At 42.2% G+C, this 20,977-nt stretch overlaps 1 protein-coding gene across 1 annotated transcript in view; it reads left to right on the top strand.

Moving 5' to 3' along the window:
• Positions 1–20,977, top strand: part of MED12L (mediator complex subunit 12L) — a 479,380-nt gene that overhangs the window by 291,366 nt on the left and 167,037 nt on the right. The window contains exons 36-39 of the mRNA XM_075937725.2: positions 336–497; positions 3,589–3,951; positions 5,072–5,228; positions 10,605–10,816. Of these exons, the coding sequence (XP_075793840.2) occupies positions 336–497; positions 3,589–3,951; positions 5,072–5,228; positions 10,605–10,816 (894 nt within the window). The remainder of the gene's footprint in view (positions 1–335; positions 498–3,588; positions 3,952–5,071; positions 5,229–10,604; positions 10,817–20,977) is intronic.

Raw genomic sequence — 20,977 nt, 5'->3', positions numbered from 1 at the left:
ATCTAGCTTTTAATTTTATCAGTTTAACTGTGAAGGGAGGGAGGTAGAAAGAAAAAAGATACTTCAGCAACAAGTACCCTAGCAATACCTGAAGAAATATTGTCATCCATTTAGTCATGTTTGAGACTTTTAAATTCGCTTTTCACTTAAATCCTGTTTATCTTGTTTATATCTTCTGTGTTCTGGTCAAATGAAAGGCAATTGCAAAAGGATTTATAGGTGGAACAAAGGCCAAGTTAAAACACCCGATTACTCAATTAAGTAATTCATCTGGGAACTTGCTGCTTTTGAATTGTGAAAGTATTGTAACATTTGAACTTTTTTTTCCCCTCCAGAAAGAGCTAGGAGACAAGTGTTCGGAAAGTATTGACAGAGTTCGCCAGTTGCTACCTTTGCCAAAACAGACGTGTGACATTATCACCTGTGAGCCGATGGGATCTTTGATTGACACCAAGGGAAACAAAATTGCAGGATTTGACTCTATAGATAAGAAACAGGCAAGAGTAAATGCTTGTCTTAGCATCTCAATTTTATTATGACTTTTTTATGCATATGCAAGTCAAATATTTTAAATTTTTACTGTGTATGACTATGTATCTGAAACTTATGAGAGTACTGTACCTCTGTTTTATTGTGCCTTCCTTAAAAAGCAGAAGTCTTTATATGCATAATCACTCTTTAAAAAAAGGTCCATATGGTTACCAAGTTGTGAGGAGAAATAGATGCTCTTGGTATATTGAGAATTCTCAACCTCTTGGAAGAGTATCTTTTAGAATTTTTTTTCAAGATAATTGACCTTTTATTGGTACAGGGGTGCATGTATTAGAGATAATATACTTTTTAATTTGAGCTGTGTGAAAATTCTCACACAGCTGGTGACACTTTCTAGATTTCATTGCCAACTCCCCCTCAAAAAAACAACCAACCCAAAATCCTCAGTCTGCCCTCCTAGAATCATAGAATATATGGGTTGGAAGAGACCTCAGGAAGTCACCGAGTCAAAAAACCCTGCTCCAAACAGCATCAAGGCCTCTCCCCCCCCAACTAACTGTTTTTCTAAACCTACTTACACATCCATTTAAGGTCATCACTGGCAATGCAATTACAGATTACATCATATTCATATGTACAAAGGATGGACAGCTCACTGATATTTGCAAGTTTTGAGAAGATTGGATAGATTTGGTTCAGATATCAGCCGTGGAAAATTCATTATTTTTTAGATAGTCCTGTGTAATTATCAATCAAAATCTACCAGTTTTGATTGTTTCACTTTATTTTTGCTTTAATTAATACATAAAATTGGAGATGCCTTACTAATTAAATTTGAACAAAAAGTTATTATGAACCTCTACAAATAAGGGCCCTGGAGTTCGAGACCCAGGTTCATTATAATCTGATCAGAAATGACTTTTTTATTGTTTAATTTTACAATCTCGGGTCTTGATTGCCATCTGTTATGCATGTTGCCAATGGAGGAGACTAGCAGAGGAGGTCTGAGAAAAACTGTTGCCCCACCGGGGCACAATCATCCAGCCTCACAATCAAACTTTCCTAAAAAGTGAACTGTGCCCCTACCCACAGGGCATATCAGGCATATAACAAAGGATGGGGGTATACCTTTAAAAATCATTGGAGGGATTTGATAGGGAGGTTAAGTACCCAATTGATTTCCTTTTCCTGAAGGGAGAGAACAGTCTCTGCTTCTCAAAATTTGGGAAGTGCTGTTCTGTAAAGCAAGTTAACTCATGCACAGTTATTTCTCCTTTGAAGGAGGGTCTTTTTGGACTAGGTATGTGAAACTGATATGTTGGGAATGCATTTCTGGAATGTAACTTGTTCCAGACATTTCATAAATGAGCAGTGCAGACCAGCTTCCTTAGATGAGTAGCCCTCACAAAGTTGTCTACCTTTATATAGAGAGGTATATAAAATCATGAGTGTGGAGAGGGCGCATAAAGAAAAGTTATTTATTAGTTCCCATAATAGAAGAACTAGAGGACACCAAATGACATTAATGGGTAGCAGGTTTAAAACTAATAAAAGAAAGTTCTTCTTCACACAGCGTGTAGTCAACCTGTGGAACTCCTTGCCAGAGGAGGCTGTGAAGGCTAGGACTATAACAGAGTTTAAAGAGAAGCTAGATGATTTCATGGAGGTTAGGTCTATAAAAGGCTATTAGCCAGGGGATAGAAATGGTGTCCCTGGCCTCTGTTTGTCAGAGGGTGGAGAAAGATGGCAGGAGACAAATCGCTTGATCATTGTCTTCGGTCCACCCTCTCTGGGGCACCTGGTGCTGGCCACTGTTGGCAGACAGGCTATTGGGCTAGATGGACCTTTGGTCTGACCCAGTATGGCCGTTCTTATGTTCTTATGAAGAGTAACAAGAATGATTAAAGATCTAGAGAACATGAGCTATGAGGAAAGACTGAAAGAATTGGATTCGTTTAGTTTGGTAAAGAGAAGAATGAGGGGGGACATAATAAGCAGTTTTCAAGTATCTAAAAGGGTGTCACAAGGAGGAGGGAGAAAAATTGTTCTCCTTGGCCTCTGATGATAGGACAAGAAGCAATGGGCTTTGTTGAGATATGAAAAAAATTAATAGGGGTCCAGGATGGGCTATACACTGGTGGTTAAGGAGTTCAGCCACAGCCTTACCCTTTAAACATGCTTTTTTCCCCTTTGTTACTGCAGTCTGGAAAGATATATTAAAAGTCTGGCCAAAACTGGCATTATCCTTTCTGGATAAAGCTTTTGAAAGTGAAAGTAGTCAAGACACAGATTTTTCGGCAAAAAGCCACATAAACCTCCTTTTTTGAGGAAGAGCAGCTCTTCGACGATGGGGGGCTTTGCCGAAAAATCCGGGTCTTAACTACTTTCACTTTCGAAAGCTCTGCTTTCAAAAGTGCGATCAGAAGAAGATATGTAAATTCCCATTGAATTTGCATATCTTCTTTCTACCGTTCCCCGTAGTCTAGATGATCACACAAGGTCCCTTCCAGTTATAGTGTTCTATGATTTTATGTAGGTTTACATACATTTTCACTTAAATTTCAGATTGTAAAAGTAAAGCTAGGGCTTTAAGTTCTACTGTGCTATTCCGTTTTTTATTTTACAACCCAGATTTTACATTTCTTGATGACTCTTATTCATATGTATTTTGAATATATGTACTGAGAGACTGTTTTAGTCCTATGTCTTAATCTGGTAATTAATATTTTTGCTAATTAAAAGGTAGATTATTTGCACTGATTTCCAAGGAATCTCTTGCATGATAGATGAAACATAAGAAACGTATTGGAAATTAGCCATATTTTCAAAAAACCTCTGTTAGAGTGATCAACAAACAAAACTATGTAACTGTAGCTTGATTCATTCTAACAAGTGTCAGCCTCAGATAGTAGTTATATCCCCATACAAGCATGTTTTTGTGTTGAAGAAAACAACATATCCATATATTGATTTTTAATATAGGACACAAAAAGCAGCTCAATTCACATTATTTTGTTGTTAAAGTATCATTTTAAGAATGCTATTCTATATTATTATTATATATTATTATATTTTGTACTTTGTATTTTGAAACAGGGTCTTCAGGTATCAACAAAACAGAAAGTGTCCTCTTGGGATTTATTTGAGGGTCATAAAAATCCTGCTCCACTTTCCTGGGCTTGGTTTGGTACAGTTCGAGTTGATAGGAAAGTGATTAAGTATGAGGAACAGCAGCATCTTCTCCTATACCACACACATCCCAAACCCAAGCCACGAAGCTACTACCTCGAGCCCTTATCGCTTCCTCCTGAGGAGGAAGAGGAAGAGCCTACAACCCCCATTTCTCAGGAACTAGAAAGGAAATCAGCAGAGCTGTCAGATCAGGGAAAGCCAAGCACAGATGAAGAGAAGAAAACAAAAGGCAGGAAAAGAAAGACAAAATCAAACTCAAGAACTGATGTAAGTGACTAACTACACTATTAAACAAGTAACCAGGAATTAAAAGGTTTTTTGCTGCATTTGTCTTGCAGGATCAAGTGCTAAGAAGAAGGTTAATAAAATTAAGTGATAAGACAAAATGTCACCAGACAAGCCTGCCTAAAGGTCTGATGTACAAGAATGCACTAAAAATTAATTATACTTATACATTAATATGAAATTTATAGGTTTGACCTCCCTGGTCTGATATCCTTGGGACCTGACTGGTCCTGGAAGAGGGATTTTGCTGGACCATGGAAGGTCATTTCTGGCCCCCCTGCTGCCAGCCCCCTCTAGTCCTGGCACAACTGCTGGCCTTCCAGCCAGCTCCTCCTTTGCACTGGCCCCTGCTGCCCTGATAGTCCCCACTGCCCTGCTGGGCAGCCCTGCTGGGCAGCCCTGCCACCTCTGCTTGCTGGGCTCTTGCTGCTGCACTCAGCAGCCCCTTTGCCTCCACACGCACCCAGCTCTCATTGCCATGCCAGGCTCTTGCTGCAGCATCTGGCTTCTACCACCACCTGCATAGATACAGCTCCCATTGGCTGCAGATTGCCGTTCCTGGCCAATGGGATTGGCAGAAAACGGTATGGAGTGGGATACCACTTTCTGCAGCTCCCATTGGCTAGGAATGGCAATCCACAGCCAACAGGAGCTGCAAGCACCTGTACCTGTGGAGGTGCATATAAATATAGTGGTAGTAGACCACCAGGGGCTAACCCAGTCCAGCCCATGGGCTGGTTATTGCCCACCACTGCAGTAGCGGTAACTTTAATAGGGGTTTGGGTTTTTTTGGCCTTTTGTGATGTTTCACTTTAGATTCTCCATGTTATCTGTTGATATATTATAAATTGTACGATTGTGGTGTTGCCAACTATGGAACGCAGCAGATACTTGTTTATAAGAAGTAGTAAGATGGAACATTTAAGAGAAGCTGTCATTTTTAATTAACTATGAATAGTTAATGAATGCTGTTTTTACAGCATGCTAGACTACAATAGGAACTATCTCCAAGCTTTAAATAATTTAGTAGGAAAACTGGCATTATTTATGAGTGAGTAGGGTATGAATGTCAGTAACATTCCTTTTTTATGGTATGTTTAAGGAATATCCACAGAACAACTTATATAGAGTGCCTCCCAACTATTCACCGATTTCCTCTCAAATGATGCATCATCCCCAGTCTGCCTTGTGGGGTTATAATATTATGGGACAACCACAACAGCCTAGTTTTTTTGTTCAGAACCAGCCCCTGACACCAGGTATGTGTAGACTTTTTAAGTAAAAGGGGATACATTATTTGTCATATAATAAGTATGTTACTTCTTGAAATAGCAGCAATATTTTACTTTTACCTTAGTCTTTTTCCCCCAAAACATGATGTGACTACTGAAGGTCCTGAGTTTTAATCCTTAGTTCATGTACTACAAGGGCTTGACTCTCTCAACTGAAAAGCTTTGAGGATCATCCCCACTAACGTATTACATTTGCATTTTAGCACTAAGAAAATGTAATTTTAAAAAATGGTATTTGCCTTGTTACTTTGATTCATGATGTAGATTTTGAATTTATTCTAATCCTGGTTGTTGGTTTGTTGTAAATTGATCAATGTACCACTTAAAATGGACATAAATGCCATGGAATAATAGGTATCCGTTAGCATTTGCTTGCCATGTGTGTTAGTATAAATTATTTTGTTTTTCATTTCATGTCCATGACCAATGAAAATATTTAGCACACTACAAGTGCTAATGCAGCAAATCTTTTAATGTTATAAAATATTACTACCACATTATGAAGGGAAATTATACAATATAAAAATTGTATAAGTTTGGTTACAAATATATAGCCATACACCATAGAGAAGGCTGAGGCTCAACCTTTGGTACAGAACTAATTCACCCACACGCAGACACTGCACAGTGGCAAATTGAACATCTACAATAACTATTAGGGAATGGAGTCTCTTGGAAATGGAAACTTGCAAGGAATAAAAGAGAAGGAATATAAAGCTCTGTGCCTAAATCACTTTGATTATTCAAATAGGAATTTTTCTGTCCAATTCTAGTCACAGCGATCATAAATACCATAGTTTTGGTAGTACAGGTGTGGTATCTGGGCTCCTGTCACTTTGACTGTTAAATATGGGTATCTTCTTTGTATCTGGCCAGAGGATCACAGCCCTGAGTCCATGAAGGTACTCCTCAGGCCATGCCATTTTGACCAAAAGTCCACAGCTGGCTAGATTTCAGATACTCTTAACTGCCACCTCTTAAAAGTTGGAAATTGTTTTACCTTTTTGTGATTATCTGCCTGAAATAACTGGGTTTCAATAAAACAAGGCTTATAGAAATAGAAAAATAATATAAAACAAGAGCCTATACATAACATAGGGTAAAGCTTAAATTCTCCGCATGCTAATCTAAATACATACAAGGTGCAAGCTAAACTATTGAGGTTGTTATAGGGAAGAATCAATATTTTATATTTCTTCAGATAGCTGTCTTTTTCCCTGTCCTTTGGTCAGGATGGTATGCTTCAAAACCTTTCCCTGGGATTTGCGGTTTCAAGCCCTCTGGTTTTCTGGGGTGATCCTCAATTCTACATGTATTAGATGATTTACCCTATGTTGCTCAGGTCCCTAAAAGCAGGGGGCTAGTGGTGTGGGGTTCCAAGAGTCAGGGCAGGGGCTTTTGAGGATAGGGGTGGGCTCAGGGCAGGGGTTTGGTGTGGGGAGTTACAGGGGTCAGGGTGAGGAGGAGCTCAAGGCAGGGGACTTGGAGGTGTGTTGGGGCTCACTGGGGCCACCTGAAGGAGTGAGAGTGGTGCTGCTCTGGTAATGGCAGCCTCCTGGGGCACCCAGGGCTGTGCTGCCTGGCTGGTAGCTCCTCTCTGTGGGGGCTCCTCTGGAGGGAGGGGAGGGGGGAAATTCAGGGGAAGACAGGGCTGTGCTGCTTGATCCCAGCCACTGGCTCCTCTGGGGGGAGAGAGGAGGGCTAGGGCAATTTTCCCCCAGCTCCAGCCAACAGCTGTTCCTGGATTGGGGAAGCAGCAGGGCTGTTCTGCCAGTCCCAACTAGCAGCAACATGGAAAGCTCTGGCCACTCTTTTTCTGGTGCGGCCTGCCCCCTGTGGTCACTGTGCAGTATAACTGTCCCCCTGCACTCCGTGCCCCCTGTGGTCATTACAGAGTATAACTGTCTCTATTCTGAGACACTTCCTCCCCCTTTTTTCCATGTTATCCCATTTTCCTGGCATAACCAAATCTCACGTTGCTTTGAGATATGAAAAGACTGGGGTGGGGAAGCTATGGCCTGGGAGCTGGTGCTCCAGTGCCCTGCTACTCCACCAAGAGGCTGGAACACACAAAATCTACTAGGCTGCCCCCCCCCCCCCAAGCTGGTGTGCAAGGGAAATCTGGGCAGTGTCTTTCTCTTCCTCAGTCAGGGGCCATGGCAGTGAGGGGGGTTTGTTCTGTTTTGTTTTTTGCTTCTCACTTATGTGAGGCCCTGACTGACTTTTCTGTGGGTCAGTGGCCCCTGACCTAAAAAAGTTTCCCCACCCCTGCAATAAGTAGCTGCACATCAAATTTGGTTGTCCTATATTTTACTATTTAGGGGGAGTTCTTGAACAGACAGAGAGACTGACTTGTGGATAGACAGACAGATGCACAAACTCTCTAAAATATATAGAGAGAGATATTACAATAGTGCTGTCACAGTATTGATAACTCATAGCTGGGGTGCCTCCTCCTGGCCACTCTGGGAGATAGCTCAGCCTATTGTCCTTTTCTCTCGGTTTCCCAGCTCATCATCTTATTCTGTGACTCTGTGGTCGTTCTGTTTATGGCTTAACTTTCTGGCCAAGTCACAGTGGTCCTCCCCTTCCTGTGTTCTATCAAAGTCCTCTGTGCCATCCCAGACCGTTCTTAAATCCACTGCTCTGGCTAAATCACTTCCTGTGACCAGATGAACAGTCCCAGATAGTCGTCAAGGTGACTGCCATGTCTGTGTCACTCATTCATCGGCTGGCGTGGGAACCAGGGCCCACCCACTACTTTGGGTTCCAGTCCAGGGGCCTCTTTCCAGCAGCCAAGATCTATATAGGCTGAACATCTCTAGATCACAACTCTGAGGACCTGACTAGTGCCAAGCCAGAGAATTTGCTGAACCATGGGTGGTCAATAGTGTAACAAGCGAGTCTCTTTTTATTTCATCATCATCATCTTGCCTGAAGATAGCACCTTCATTATAGTGAAGCTTGAACCACTGTTGAAGTACACTGTCTATATCACTGCATTCCCCTCCCTTGGGTGTCTTACAAACACTCATACTTTTTTAAAATTTGTGGGAAAACCCAAGTATTTCATTCTTTTGCGTCTGTGCTCCTGGCCTGTTGCACTAGTCAGGAGCACAGAACAGCATGTAGAGTGAGCAGTATGTGTCTGGATTTGAACCGGGGTCTGGGATCCTGCTGGTCAGTACTCACCAGGCCAGCGGGAGGGTAGGGGAGAGCCGGTCAGGTACAGCACTCAGCCCATCCTGCAGGGAGATTTAGGAATTTGTTGTGTCCCTTCCCTGCTGGCACTTCAGGGGTCCTGTGCTGATGCCACCCCTCTGCCTGGTGGCTGAGCAGACAAGGGGGAGTAGCTATCCACAAAAATGGTCTGCAGCTATGAAGTGGATATCTGCAGATATGCAGTGGTCTATGAATAGTCTTGCAGTAAAACAAGTCTCAACTATTGTTCGTCCTGCCACGACATGTGTCCATGTCACCTGATGCAGGAACCCATCTTGGATGCTGTATTTTTCCACTGGAAGTGTGAAAAGCTTAAACTGAACACAAAAGAGAAATAAGGAGGGAAACCGAACAATAAGGGCAGCTGACAGATGCCAGGAGACCCTTGGTTACCACCCAAAATGACTACTAGAAACCAAATCGAAGACCAAACAAGGGGAAGGATCAGGCCCAAGTTGGGAGGCTTCCCAACTTGTGAGCAGAGATGATTAGAGCTACCGTTAGGATAAGAAATTGCATGTAACAAGTTTCTTAGCATATTAGGCTTAGTTGGCATGTTTTATTTTGCTTAATAACTTACTTTGAATCCTACCTTTTACCCTTAATAGCATCACTTTTGTTTATTAATAAACTCGGTGTAAATAATAGTTCTGGGAGAGAAACAGCTGTGCATATTTCTTTCATTGATAAAGGAGGCAACCAAATTGTGAGCTTGTTCTGTATACAACAATTTACAGAGTGAGATGGATTATCTGGGCTTCTGGTCCGATTGGGGCTGTCCATCTAGGTGATGTGGCTAGTCTCTTTGACTGACCCTTCCCGGAGCTGGGCTGATCTCACTGTCTACTTTCCTCTCCTCTGAGCTGTGATTCCAACTCTGCGCCAGCACTGGAGTAACCGGGAGGGTCTGGCTCAGCAGGACAGGGTGGGTAGCAGGTACCAAAGGGCAGGTTGGTGGGCTCAGGATATTTCAACACATCAAGTGACAGTCCCAAAGGGATCTCTGTAACTGAAGCTGTCATAGTCCCCTCTCAGTCTTCTCTTCTCCAGAGCCCATTTATTCAATCTTCTCTCATACATCATGTTTTCTAGATCTTTAATAACATATGTTTATTTTTGTCTGGACTCTCTCCAATTTCTCCACAAATTTTCTGAAATGTGTCAGCCAGAACTGAACAATAATACTCCAGTTGAGGCCTGCCTAATCAACGTGGAGTTGAGTAGCATTACTTTTCATGTCTTATTTACAAGATTCCTTGTAATACATCTCAGAATGATGTTTGCGGGTTTTTTTCAACATTGTTGAGTCATATTTAGCTTGTGGTCCACTGTGACTTCCACATCCCTTTCCGCAGTTCTCTTTCCTAGGCAGTCATTTCCCTTTTTCAGTGTGTGCAACTGATTATTCCTTCCTGAGTGGAGCGCTTTATTGAATTTCATCCTGTTTACCTCAGACAGTTTCTCCAGTTTGTCCATTTTTAATTTTAATCCTATATTTCAAAGTAAGATATTTTACTTTGTAATCCTTCACCTACATTAATCTTTTCTGGGCAAGCACATGCCATGATAAGGACCTAGAATTTAGGAGTTTACTTTGATTTGCCCCCTAAAACACTTCCTAGAAAGGTATTTCCAATGATGTACTTCTCAGACGGTTCTGATGGTCTCTTATTAAATGATCTTTGTATGTTTCTTAAATCCATTCAGGATTGTGTATGTTGCTTTGGGCAAGCACTTTAGTTTCGGTTTTTCCAGTGTCAGACTGTTGCAAAATGACAAGCTATTTTGTGTGTTTGACACAGAAATTGTCTCCTCTCTGAGCTTTATATCTGAGGCACTCCGATGTTAGTTTTGGGCACCAGCTCCATTATTAGAACCTGGAAACATGGATAGACTTCCAGCAAAGTTCTGTTCTAAAGGTGGTCTTCTTTTTTTGAAAACCATGTTTGCCTGGCAAGTGTTCTTTCTGGAACTATTAATCTCAGTCCAATTCTCTGCCTTTAAAGAGATAGCCCACCATAATTTATTCTACTGCATATATTCTACTGCATATTAACAGCAATCTGTCAGTCCCTTTTGCTTTAAATGGAAGGAGAAACATTTATATTTTATGTTTTTTAGGTTCCCGATTGGATCCTACAGGATCTTTTCTTCCAACGAACACCAAACAAGCCCTGTCAAACATGCTACAGAGGCGTTCTGGCACCATGATGCAACCACCCTCCATACATGCAATTACGTCTCAGCAGCAGCTGCTTCAGATGAAACTTCTGCAGCAGCAGCAGCAACAGCGGCTACTCAGGCAGCAAGCCCAGACAAGACCTTACCAACAGGTTTGTTCAAACCCCAAAATATGGACAGGGAGGCTTTTGTTTCAGCTTCTGTTATAATTAGTTGCATGTAGGCCTGTGAGATTGAGAACCATCTGAGGTTATTTTGACTTCAGTTTACTGCCACAGCAGCAGGTACATGTGTGCGTGCTCCACCAGGCCCATTTATTCTTTAAACTTTATTTGTCAAACCAGCCACTTTGTCTGTGTCCTTTTAATGTCATGAAATCATTGGCCTGTCTTCTGCTGCTTAGTGACCTTTAACTTCACTGTTAGCAAGTGTACTGGTATTTTAAATGCATGTAAAAAGGACCAGGTCCCTTTTTTTGGTAGACGACATGTTTAGAATTGAATACATTGACCGCAGAAGTATCATCAGCGATTTCAAATCCCTTCAGCCCTATTCTGATCTCAGCAGGGTGTCACTTACCTTATAAAACTAGGTGTTACTTAAAACTTCAATCAGTGCTAAAGAAGAGCTCATGAGCACTGTGCTTGCGCTGCAACTCTGACAAAATGTATGCCTTTCCTATGACGCTGAGATTAATTTTGAAGTAGAAGGTTCCTATTCATCTTCATACTGGTATCGTTAATATTACAGTGCACTTTAGGAGAATACAACAGACTTTTTATTGTTCTTAGAGCTGCACATAATTTTAGACTGTGCCCAAATTGTCTCAAGGTGAGAATCTCAGAAAGCTTTTCACATTCATGCTGCATGAATCCAGGACATTGCCAGACTGGGAAAACCAAATTTGCTCAGTTTCTGCTCTTTATTGACAATGTTAATTACATTTTAATAATCCCAGTATTTCCAGGGGAGACATTGAGACACACACCAGTGTTTGTCTCTGTCTGTCTGACACTCACATTCACACTCTCTCTCACACGCACACACATACTCTAAAATTGATGGTGTTTCGCTTGCTAACTCACTTCATAGAATATAATGAACAAATGTTTTACACCAGACTACACTTACAAGCTATGTAAGTATGTGGGAGGTGCATGACTTAAACCTAGTTTTCTGGAGATTGCTGCAGATCCCTCCTAAAGCCTGATGCCTTTAATCAGAGCTAATGAACAGTTTTTATAAATAAGACTGGCTTCCAAATCCCTGTTACAAAAAAAAAATCGTAAATAAAACTTGAGTGATTTGTTGCTCTGCCCTTGCACATCTTGCCCTTAGTGTTGACTGTGTTTTCAAATCTTTCAAAATCTGCTTCTTGGACACGTTTAAAACAAAAACTTAAGCTTTCCAGTAAGGAAATCCTTGGCACCAAGAAATATAGAGTTGAGCTTGAACCATAGTTTTTATTGGCTTATTGCTCCTAGGGAGTAGTTGGGGTGTTTGTTTGTTTTTAAATTTTCTAGGAAATATGTTCTTGCTAATCTGCTTTTGTAAAATGATATGTTTGTCATTTCATGCAAGTGACTGTGGATGTGTCATTCTTGGCCCAGAATAATGGATGAACAGCAGCTCCTGACGTGCAAGATGCACACTAAAAACATAAATGGAAAAACAAATAAAATAAGACAACTCAGTTAATGAGTTAATTCTATTGTTTTCCCAGCTTATGCTGTAATTTCATTGTCAATTTAAAATGATGCTTATTATATGTGGTATCCATTTGTGAGTAAAATTTGCTGAAGAATTTTGTTTCCCTAAGAATAAGGGCTTCTCTCATCTTCAGGGCAGGGGGCTGGCAGTGGTGTGTGTGCGTGTGCGTGTGTGCACAGGTGTCAGGGTGGGGGGTTGAGGAGGGGCTCAGGGCAGGGGTGGAGGTGCAGGAATCAGACCAGGGGTTGGGAGAGAGGGGAAATTCAGGGGAAAGGGAAGGGGCTCACAGCAGGGGTGTGGGTGGCTGCTGGCTTGTCTTCAGGGTTGGGGGGCCATGTATGCTGCCCCACACTTTCTCCAGGGGCTGGCCCAGGGTGGAGCAGCTGTGCATCCTGCCCTCTGGCTTGTCCCCAGAGGTTGAGGTGGGGGGCCCAGGGCAGGGCTTTCTCCTTTGCCCCTCCCCTGGCTCAGGCCAGGGAACCCGGCAGGGCTTTCTCCCTCCCTTCTCCCCATCCAGGGGGATCAGCGGAGCTCTGTCCCTCTCCTAGTATGTCACTGAGGCCAAAAGTGGCAGGGAGGGGTTTGGAGCAGGGGGGGCATTTACCCAGTCTGGTGTCCGGCGAGATGGCAAGCCTCATCTCCAGCTGGCCACTCTCTTGGCACTGTGGCTGCCCCAGTGGTCACTCTGCAGGATAGCTGTCCCCATGAGCTCACTGCCTCCAGTGATTACTTTGCAGTATTGCTGTCCTTCAATCAGGCCCCTCACTTTCCATGTTATGGAAAACAATCCCATTTCAGGCATATCCTATTTTCCAGGCATAACCAAACCCTGACCTTGCTTTAAGTTAGGATAAGAGGAAACTGTATACCAAATTTGGTAGTCCTAGCTGTTGGAGGAGTTCTTGAACAAACAGACTCACAGACAGATGGACAGACCAGCAAAAATGCACATTTCTAAAATATATGGATAGAAAGACGTGTTGAGAATGGGGAGGACAGACTCCATTTAACTGTGGTAGATTCCTTGTAAAACTAGATCAGCAAGATGTTTATTTTGTTAGAACAATGACATTCACTACACTTCCATTTCTCAAGAACTTATCACTTTTCTCCATACCTGAATGTAAAGTTTATGAAAAGTGCTGAATGAACTGTCCTGCAGACACCTGTCTTCCATTTATTCCCAGAGTGAATGCAACCCTGTTTGCAGAACTGCATACTTCTCCAGCTCAATGTTTATATACAGATATTGGTAGATTCCTGCCTGCGTGTCAACCAAATATAGAATTACCAGCACTTCAGAGTTTTATTTTACTGAATTTTATAAATAAAATGTAAATGATGTCAAACATAAACTACTTGTCTTCACTTTTAAGGCCATTTTGGCCTATCTCCATGCTATGTATCATCCGTATGCTATCACGCTGTTGACTTCTGCCAAAGATGCCTGTCTTGATTGCCCATTTGTCAAATTTTCCAACAAGTTCTTACATGCTTTGTCCCGTGCTGTAAACATCCATAAAGCTATCTCATTGTCCTCCTTCAAATCCCTTCTTCAACCACTCCTTGGCTGCGAAGCCTACAAAAATCTTGACCCTGATTAGAAAGCTGGTATGCTAAACCACCTGCTAAGTACATTGTCCATAATCCTCTCATTACCTTGTACTTTTCCCATATGTCTGTCTCTTCATTAACTCTTGAAAGTCCTGTAGGACAGGGATTTTCTTATAAAGGGGCTAGTACAATGGGGTCCTTATCACTCTTTTGGAACCCAGGAGTGCTGCTATACTAATAGTAAATAATGATGACACAACTTCCTATGTACTCACCTGTACTTCTCAGATGGAAGGAGAAGAAATTCCTGCATTGTTGTAGTTTCTTCCTTGAGGATTTTTCTTTCCTTGTGTGTGTCTTCCTTCAGAATGAGGGAAGTTACTAGCATTTGGAACTCATTTAGTTCTTGTGGTACAAATGCTGTTGATTTTTTTGACACAAATACCCATAACCAAATACTGCTGGGGCTAAGTGCTACTCCTCCACAGGGTCAGGAAATTCTCTTCCTCTCTTTTGACACTGAAGAGGGGTTGACTGCAGAAAACTGTATGAGTCTCAAGATCCAAACAGCTCTTAGGACACCCACAAGCTGTTGGGGGATTTGTGTGGGCTTTTTCCAGCACCATGACAGACATGGGAAACTTGCCTATATTATAAAAATGTGTTGTTCGACACAAGTGCTGATTGTGACTTAGTGATCAGTGTAGAACACATGAGCCTGTCTACATGTTTTGTTAGTCTATAAAGTGCTACCAGACCATTTGTTATTTTTAAAGTTTATCCTGTACAGACTAAATTGGATACCCTCTGAAGCTTCCAGATACTACTGTGAAGCATGGTGGTACACAATGTATAATGAGAGAACCTGTGACCGCCAACCTGATATAACCCTACTGGACTTGCCAGTAGACAAAGCCAAGGAGGATATGGGAGGGTTTGCAGCTGTGTAGGAGATGCTGCTCAGCTGACCAGCGGGAACTGCTGGGCTGCTTTCCATTTGAAATCTACCCACATCCTGGGGGAGTCACAGAGAGCAGCTGTTCCTTGGTTTCTTTGCACTATTATGAACAGCAGAGAGTAGTGAGCGAGTCTCTGACATTTCATTATTGTAGCACCTAGAGACCAGATCTCTGTTGTGCTAGGTGCATGGTCCCCTGCCCCCAGACCCTGATCGGTCTGGGAACAGGGGAAGTGTGTGAGGTCACCTCCCCCCCATCAGTGACGCATGGTGCCTAGAGTGAACTGTCAGCTGTTCAAAACAGCTGGTGGTTCCCTCTAGGCACTGCATGGCCCTGGCAGGGCAGAGGCAAGGACGGGGGTGGGAGGGGCGGGAGTGAGACTCTTTGTGTGCACCCCCGCCCTCAGGCCCTGATTGGTCTAGGGATGGAGGAGCGTGGGACATCTCCCCTCCCTCCCACCAGGGCTTGGCCGTGCCTAAAGGGAACAGCCCCTTCCCACTTGAGGCTCCTCCGCTGCGGGAGTGTCCCACAACCACTGCCAAAACTTGTGACATGGCCTCCCCCTGCAAAAATTATTGCTCACTCTAGCAAATACCAGCAAAAAATAATAAGTGTAATCTAATGTGGTAATGAATCCATTTAAGGTACATCAACACACCCCAGACTGAAATCAATGTGAGAGTATCCATATATGTGTTTCATACTGACTTCCCTAAATTAGCGTTTAAACCTTTTAGTTAAACCCTGTGCAGCTTTATGTGTAGACAAGACTTTCACCTCTTGCAAGAGGCTGTTATACAGATATTTGGGTTAGCCACTGCCAAGATGCTGTGCAATGCCTAGGCCCAGAAGGCACTCTTGGTAGTTTCCTGGCATTGTTATCAGTGATTGAGGGTAGGTCTACACAGCAGGGCTAAAGCTGATATAAGCTGTGAAACTTGAGCTAAGTCAATAGTGTAGCTTAAGTCAAAATAGCTTATTTTGGCTTTTGGCACTGTCTACACAGCAGGAAGTCCAAGGAAGAGCACTCTTCCTCCACCTTCCCTTATTTCTTGTAAAATGCGGGTTACAGGTGTCGGAGTAAGAAGTCTTCCAGCTCGACAGTATTTTGAAATAACTGCTTGTAGTTTAGACACAAACAATGTTATTTCAGAAAAACAAAAGTTATTCTGAAATAACACTGCTGTGTAGACATAACCTTAGGGCTTGTGTAGACTACGCCAAAGTTCCGAAAGAGGATATGCAAATTCCAAGGATTTCCATATCATCTTCCGGTCTCACTTTCAAAAGCGGAGTAGTTGGGACACTTTTTTGGCACCCCCCCCCCCCATTTTTCGAAAAGTTGCATAAACCTAATTTTTTGAGGAAGAGCGGCTTTTCGAAAAAGGGGAGGGAGGCTTGCCAAAAAAACCACGTCCCGACTACTTTCACTTTTGAAAGCTCCACTTCTGAAAGTGAGATCGAAAAAAGATATGCAAATTCCCGCAGAATTTGCATATCCTCTTTCGGAACTTCGATGTAGTCTAGACGAGCCCTAAATGGCCTACTGATAGTACAGGCAGTCCCCGAGTTACGCGGATCCGACTTATGTCGGATCCGCAGTTACGAACGGGGATTTTCTCACCCCGGAGGACTGGAGCGGTGGGACGCCTGGTCCTGCCGCCCGCCTCCTCCGGGGCGAGAAAAGCTGCTCCCCGTCTCCCTGGTCTGCTGGGGGAGCCAGCAGACCAGGGAGATGCTGAGCAAAGTGGCGGAGGACCCGGGGCCGGACTGCGGCGCTGATCTGGAAGCGCCGCAGTCCAGCCCGGGTCCTCCGCCGCTTTGCTCTGCGTCTCCCTAGTCTGCTGGGGGGGGGGACGCAGCTAGTGCCCCCCCCAGCAGACCAGAGAGATGTGGAGCAAAGCCCGGGGCCTGTGGTAGAGCAGGTGGGGCGCTGCCGGTTGGTCCCACAGCACCGCTCCTTGGCGCTACTGGACCAACCCGGCAGCACCCCAGCTGCTCTGCCCCAGGAGTCCTGATTCAGCCGCTGCTGATCAGTTTCAGCAGTGGCTGAATCAGGATGCCTGGGGCAGAGCAGCTGAGGTGCTGCTGGGTTGGTCCAGTAGCGCCAGGAGCGGCCGCGCTACTGGACCAACCCAGCAGCACCTGAGCTGCTCTGCCCCAGGCATCCCCAAGTTAGCCACTGCTGAAACTGACCAGCGGCTGACTACAGGAAGCCGGAGGCAGAGTTGCTCTGCCCCGGGCTTCCTGAAATCAGCTACTGATCAGTTTCAGCAGCAGCTGACTTGGGGATGCCTGGGGTTCTTAAGTTGAATCTGTATGTAAGTGGAACTGGTGTCCAGATTCAGCCGCTGTTGAAACTGATCAGTTTCAGCAGCGGCTGAATCTGGATGCCAGTTCCGACTTACATACAGATTTAACTTAAGAACAAACCTACAGTCCCTATCTTGTATGCAACCCGGGGACTGCCTGTATTTGTAGCTGTGTCTATACTACACACATTAACAAAATATTCCCTCATTACTAACACCATGTGACCTGCTTCAGTGGTGCCAGTGATAGTATAGAAAAGGCTCCTCTCTCTGCTGGTGTTTTCAATATCACATAGTTTAGATCAGCTTTGCCTAGGGTTTAATACAGTGTTTCTTAAACTGCGTTCCAGGGCACACCAGTGTGCCGTGGAGAACACGAGTTCAAAATGGCTGCCCTTAAAGGGGCAGGTGATGTTTATTTTTGCTCAATAGCTTTCCCCCAAACCTTTTTTTTTTCCTCAACAAGAAATCCTTGGTGTTCTTTATTTAAAAAAATGATTGGTCTTCCTCAGTCTTAAAAAGTTTAAGAAACACTGGTTTAATACATGGTGGAGTTGCATTTGTGTTAATAGCTGTGGATAATTTGTTGTCAAATCAAGAGTAAATAAGCACTTTTAAAGTATAAGTTGTTTTCACAGGCTTTCCAGGCACGTGTTATAGTATAACCAGAAATTCTTATGACATCTCTGCAGCCTTTTCCTCTGTACTTCAAACACAGTAGTGCAATTGAAATATTTGCAAGCTTTACCTAAATGAAAAGACATGTTCACTTTAGCATTTGAAGTATTTCTTTTTATTTCCCTGGACTTAGAATAGGAAATACCTTGAAAACTGGAAGAAGAAGAAGAAAAGTTAGCCCATGCAAATCTTCTCTTTCTTTGAATCATTTGGCAAGTCTGAGGTACCATCATCATGAGCTGTCTTTTAAAAAAAAAAGAAGAAATGGCGAAGCAAAGAGGGTTTCTTAAATATTTTTCTGTATATAGCGGCCATCTGGAAAATTGGAGATGTTACTCACTGATGTAATTAGCACTGTGTATTTCAGAAAACATCCATAGTATGCAGTTCTTAGGATCCCCTAGATTCTTGTAAATAAATCCAGAAGAAACCAGCACTTTTGATCTGGTGGGATTGTAAATACCATTCTATTAAAAACTTTTAGCTATAGAGTAAATACCATTCTCTACTTTAAAACTATTATTTGTTCCCCTGATTTCAAAGATTACATATAGAATAAAAGGGTATTGTGAATTACAAGGCATGCTATAGTAGTTTATAGATGAGAATTCCTGTACAGAAACTTGTAACAATGTTAAGTTTAATTAGCACCTTAAAATGCCAGTAAGCAATTTTTAGTATTCCTGAAGGAAAAAATTTCTGATGTTAAATACAAATAGGCAGTATAAAGATTTTTGTTTAGTTGGGAAAAAGTATGTCATGTATTCTTCTATTAATTTTATTGTGTAAGGAAGAAAGAAGGATTACTATGTAGTGATTGCAGTAGACATTTTGAAGTTGTTTTTGTGTTATTTTGGTGAATGAATTTCCTAACTTGTAATAAGGAAAGTGCAATGATTTAAATGACAGTAAAATTAGTAAAAGCGGCAAAGAGTCCTGTGGCACGTTATAGACTAACCGAAGTGTTGGAGCATAAGCTTTCGTGGGCAAAGACCCACTTCGTCAGATGCATGAAGTGGGTCTTTGCCCACGAAAGCTTATGCTCCAACACTTCGGTTAGTCTGTAAGGTGCCACAGGACTCCTCACCACTTTTGCAGATTCAGACTAACACGGCTACCCCTCTGATAGTAAAATTAGTTGATATTTTTATTATCAATAAAATAGTATGTTTCTTTTCTCTGTTTTCTGCAATGTATAATCTAGATTGTTTTAAAATAAGATACCTTAAGATATAAATAAGTCACATTATGACCAAAGTTACTTTAGTATAATGCCAGAGTAATGCTACTGATTGCAGTACGGCTACTTTGAAATGATGAACCTAGTTGTACCAGAGTTGTATTCTAAAATTACAGCAGAATCTAGCACCCTTCCTTTATTAAAAGCAATCAGTTTCTGAAGCAAAACATGTATTTTACTATTTGCGATTAAGATTGTGTCCATCTACTTTAATGTAGTAAATTACTATGGTGCTGATTCTGGAATGTTCTGTAGGTTTATTGGTAAGTGTAAAGATTAAGTGAAGGAAACAATGAATTACAAATAGGGGTCCAGTCTGAGATGCACAATGAGAGTTGAAGTACAGTTAGGTATTTGTGTTGGGAGAATCACAAGATAACCAGTCAGGGTAGCCGATGAATAAATATAGCCCTTGAGTATGATAATGTATCTATGCATTTAGGAGGTTGTGATTGAGATCTAAATTCCTTATAGATGTATTTGCTACTAAAGAAATTCTTTGTTTTGTCTTATCAGTATTCTTACAATTAGTAAGATAATGTTAACCATATTTTTTTTATTTCCAGGAGATGTGATGTCTCTGTGTCAGTTACAAATCAAAATTAACTACTTGTGATGACTTAGAGGTTATGTTTCTCCTAGTCCTAGAACATCAAATATTTGTTTTTATTAGATCCGCATGATCATGCAAAACATATTACAGAAGTCAGTTCACAGGTTTAACATTTGCGCCTTTTCCATATTTTTGTTTTAAGGAACATGTAGAATAGGCATATTCTTCTAGTGTCAGAGTACACTTATTTTAATGATAACATTTAAAATATCAGACTTCGATTCTTATCTGCTTTGTTTCAACTACCCAATCTTCAGATACTTACTGATTCCGTCTAGCTCTCTGTCTCCCACCCCCCTTTCTTTTTTTCCCTCCCCCCTACCCTTCCTCTCTCCTATTAATTTTGGTTGTGCACATCCTAAACTCATAACTCCGGTCATCTGAATAATAGAATCATAGAATACTAGGACTGGAAGGGACCTCAAGAAGTCATCGAGTCCAGTCCCCTGCCCTCATGGCAGACCAAGTACTGACTAGACCATCTCTGATAGACATTTATCTAACCTACTCTTAAATATTTCCAGAGATGGAGATTCCACAATCTCCCTGGGCAATTTATTCCAGTGTTTGACTATCCTGACAGTTAGGAACTTTTTCCTAATGTCCAACCTAAATCTCCCTTGCTGCAGTTTAAGCTCATTGCTTCTTGTTCTATCCTCAGAGGCCAAGATGAACAAGTTTTCTCCCTCCTCCTCATGACACCCTTTTAGATACCTGAAAACTGCTATTATGTCCCCCCTCAATCTTCTCTTTTCTAAACTAAACAAACCCAATTCTTTCAGCCTTCCTTCATAGCTCATGTTCTCTAGACCTTTAATCATTCTTGTTGCTCTTCTCTGCACCCTCTCCAGTTTCTCCACATCTTTCTTGAAATGCGGTGCCCAGAACTGGACACAATATTCCAACCGAGGCCTAACCTTCTCGTGTCTTGCTCACAATGTACCTGTTAATGCATCCCAGAATCACGTTTGCTTTTTTTGCAACAGCATCACACTGCTGACTCATATTCAGCTTGTGGTCCACTATAACCCCTAGATTCCTTTCTGCCGTACTCCTTCCTAGACAGTCGCTTCCCATTCTGTATGTGTGAAACTGATTGTTCCTTCCTAAGTGGAACACTTTCCATTTGTCTTTATTAAACTTCATCCTCTTTACCTCAGACCATTTCTCCAATTTGTCCAGATCATTTTGAATTATGACCCTATCCTCCAGAGCAGTTGCAACTCCTCCCAGCTTGGTATCATCTG

This window comes from Pelodiscus sinensis, chromosome 10 (assembly GCF_052426305.1).
Source record: "Pelodiscus sinensis isolate ZL-2025 chromosome 10, ASM5242630v1, whole genome shotgun sequence".
In the NCBI taxonomy this organism is placed as follows: Eukaryota; Metazoa; Chordata; order Testudines; family Trionychidae; genus Pelodiscus; species Pelodiscus sinensis.
The sequence above is the reverse complement of the archived record's forward strand: the minus strand, read 5'-3'. Positions and strand labels throughout refer to the sequence as shown.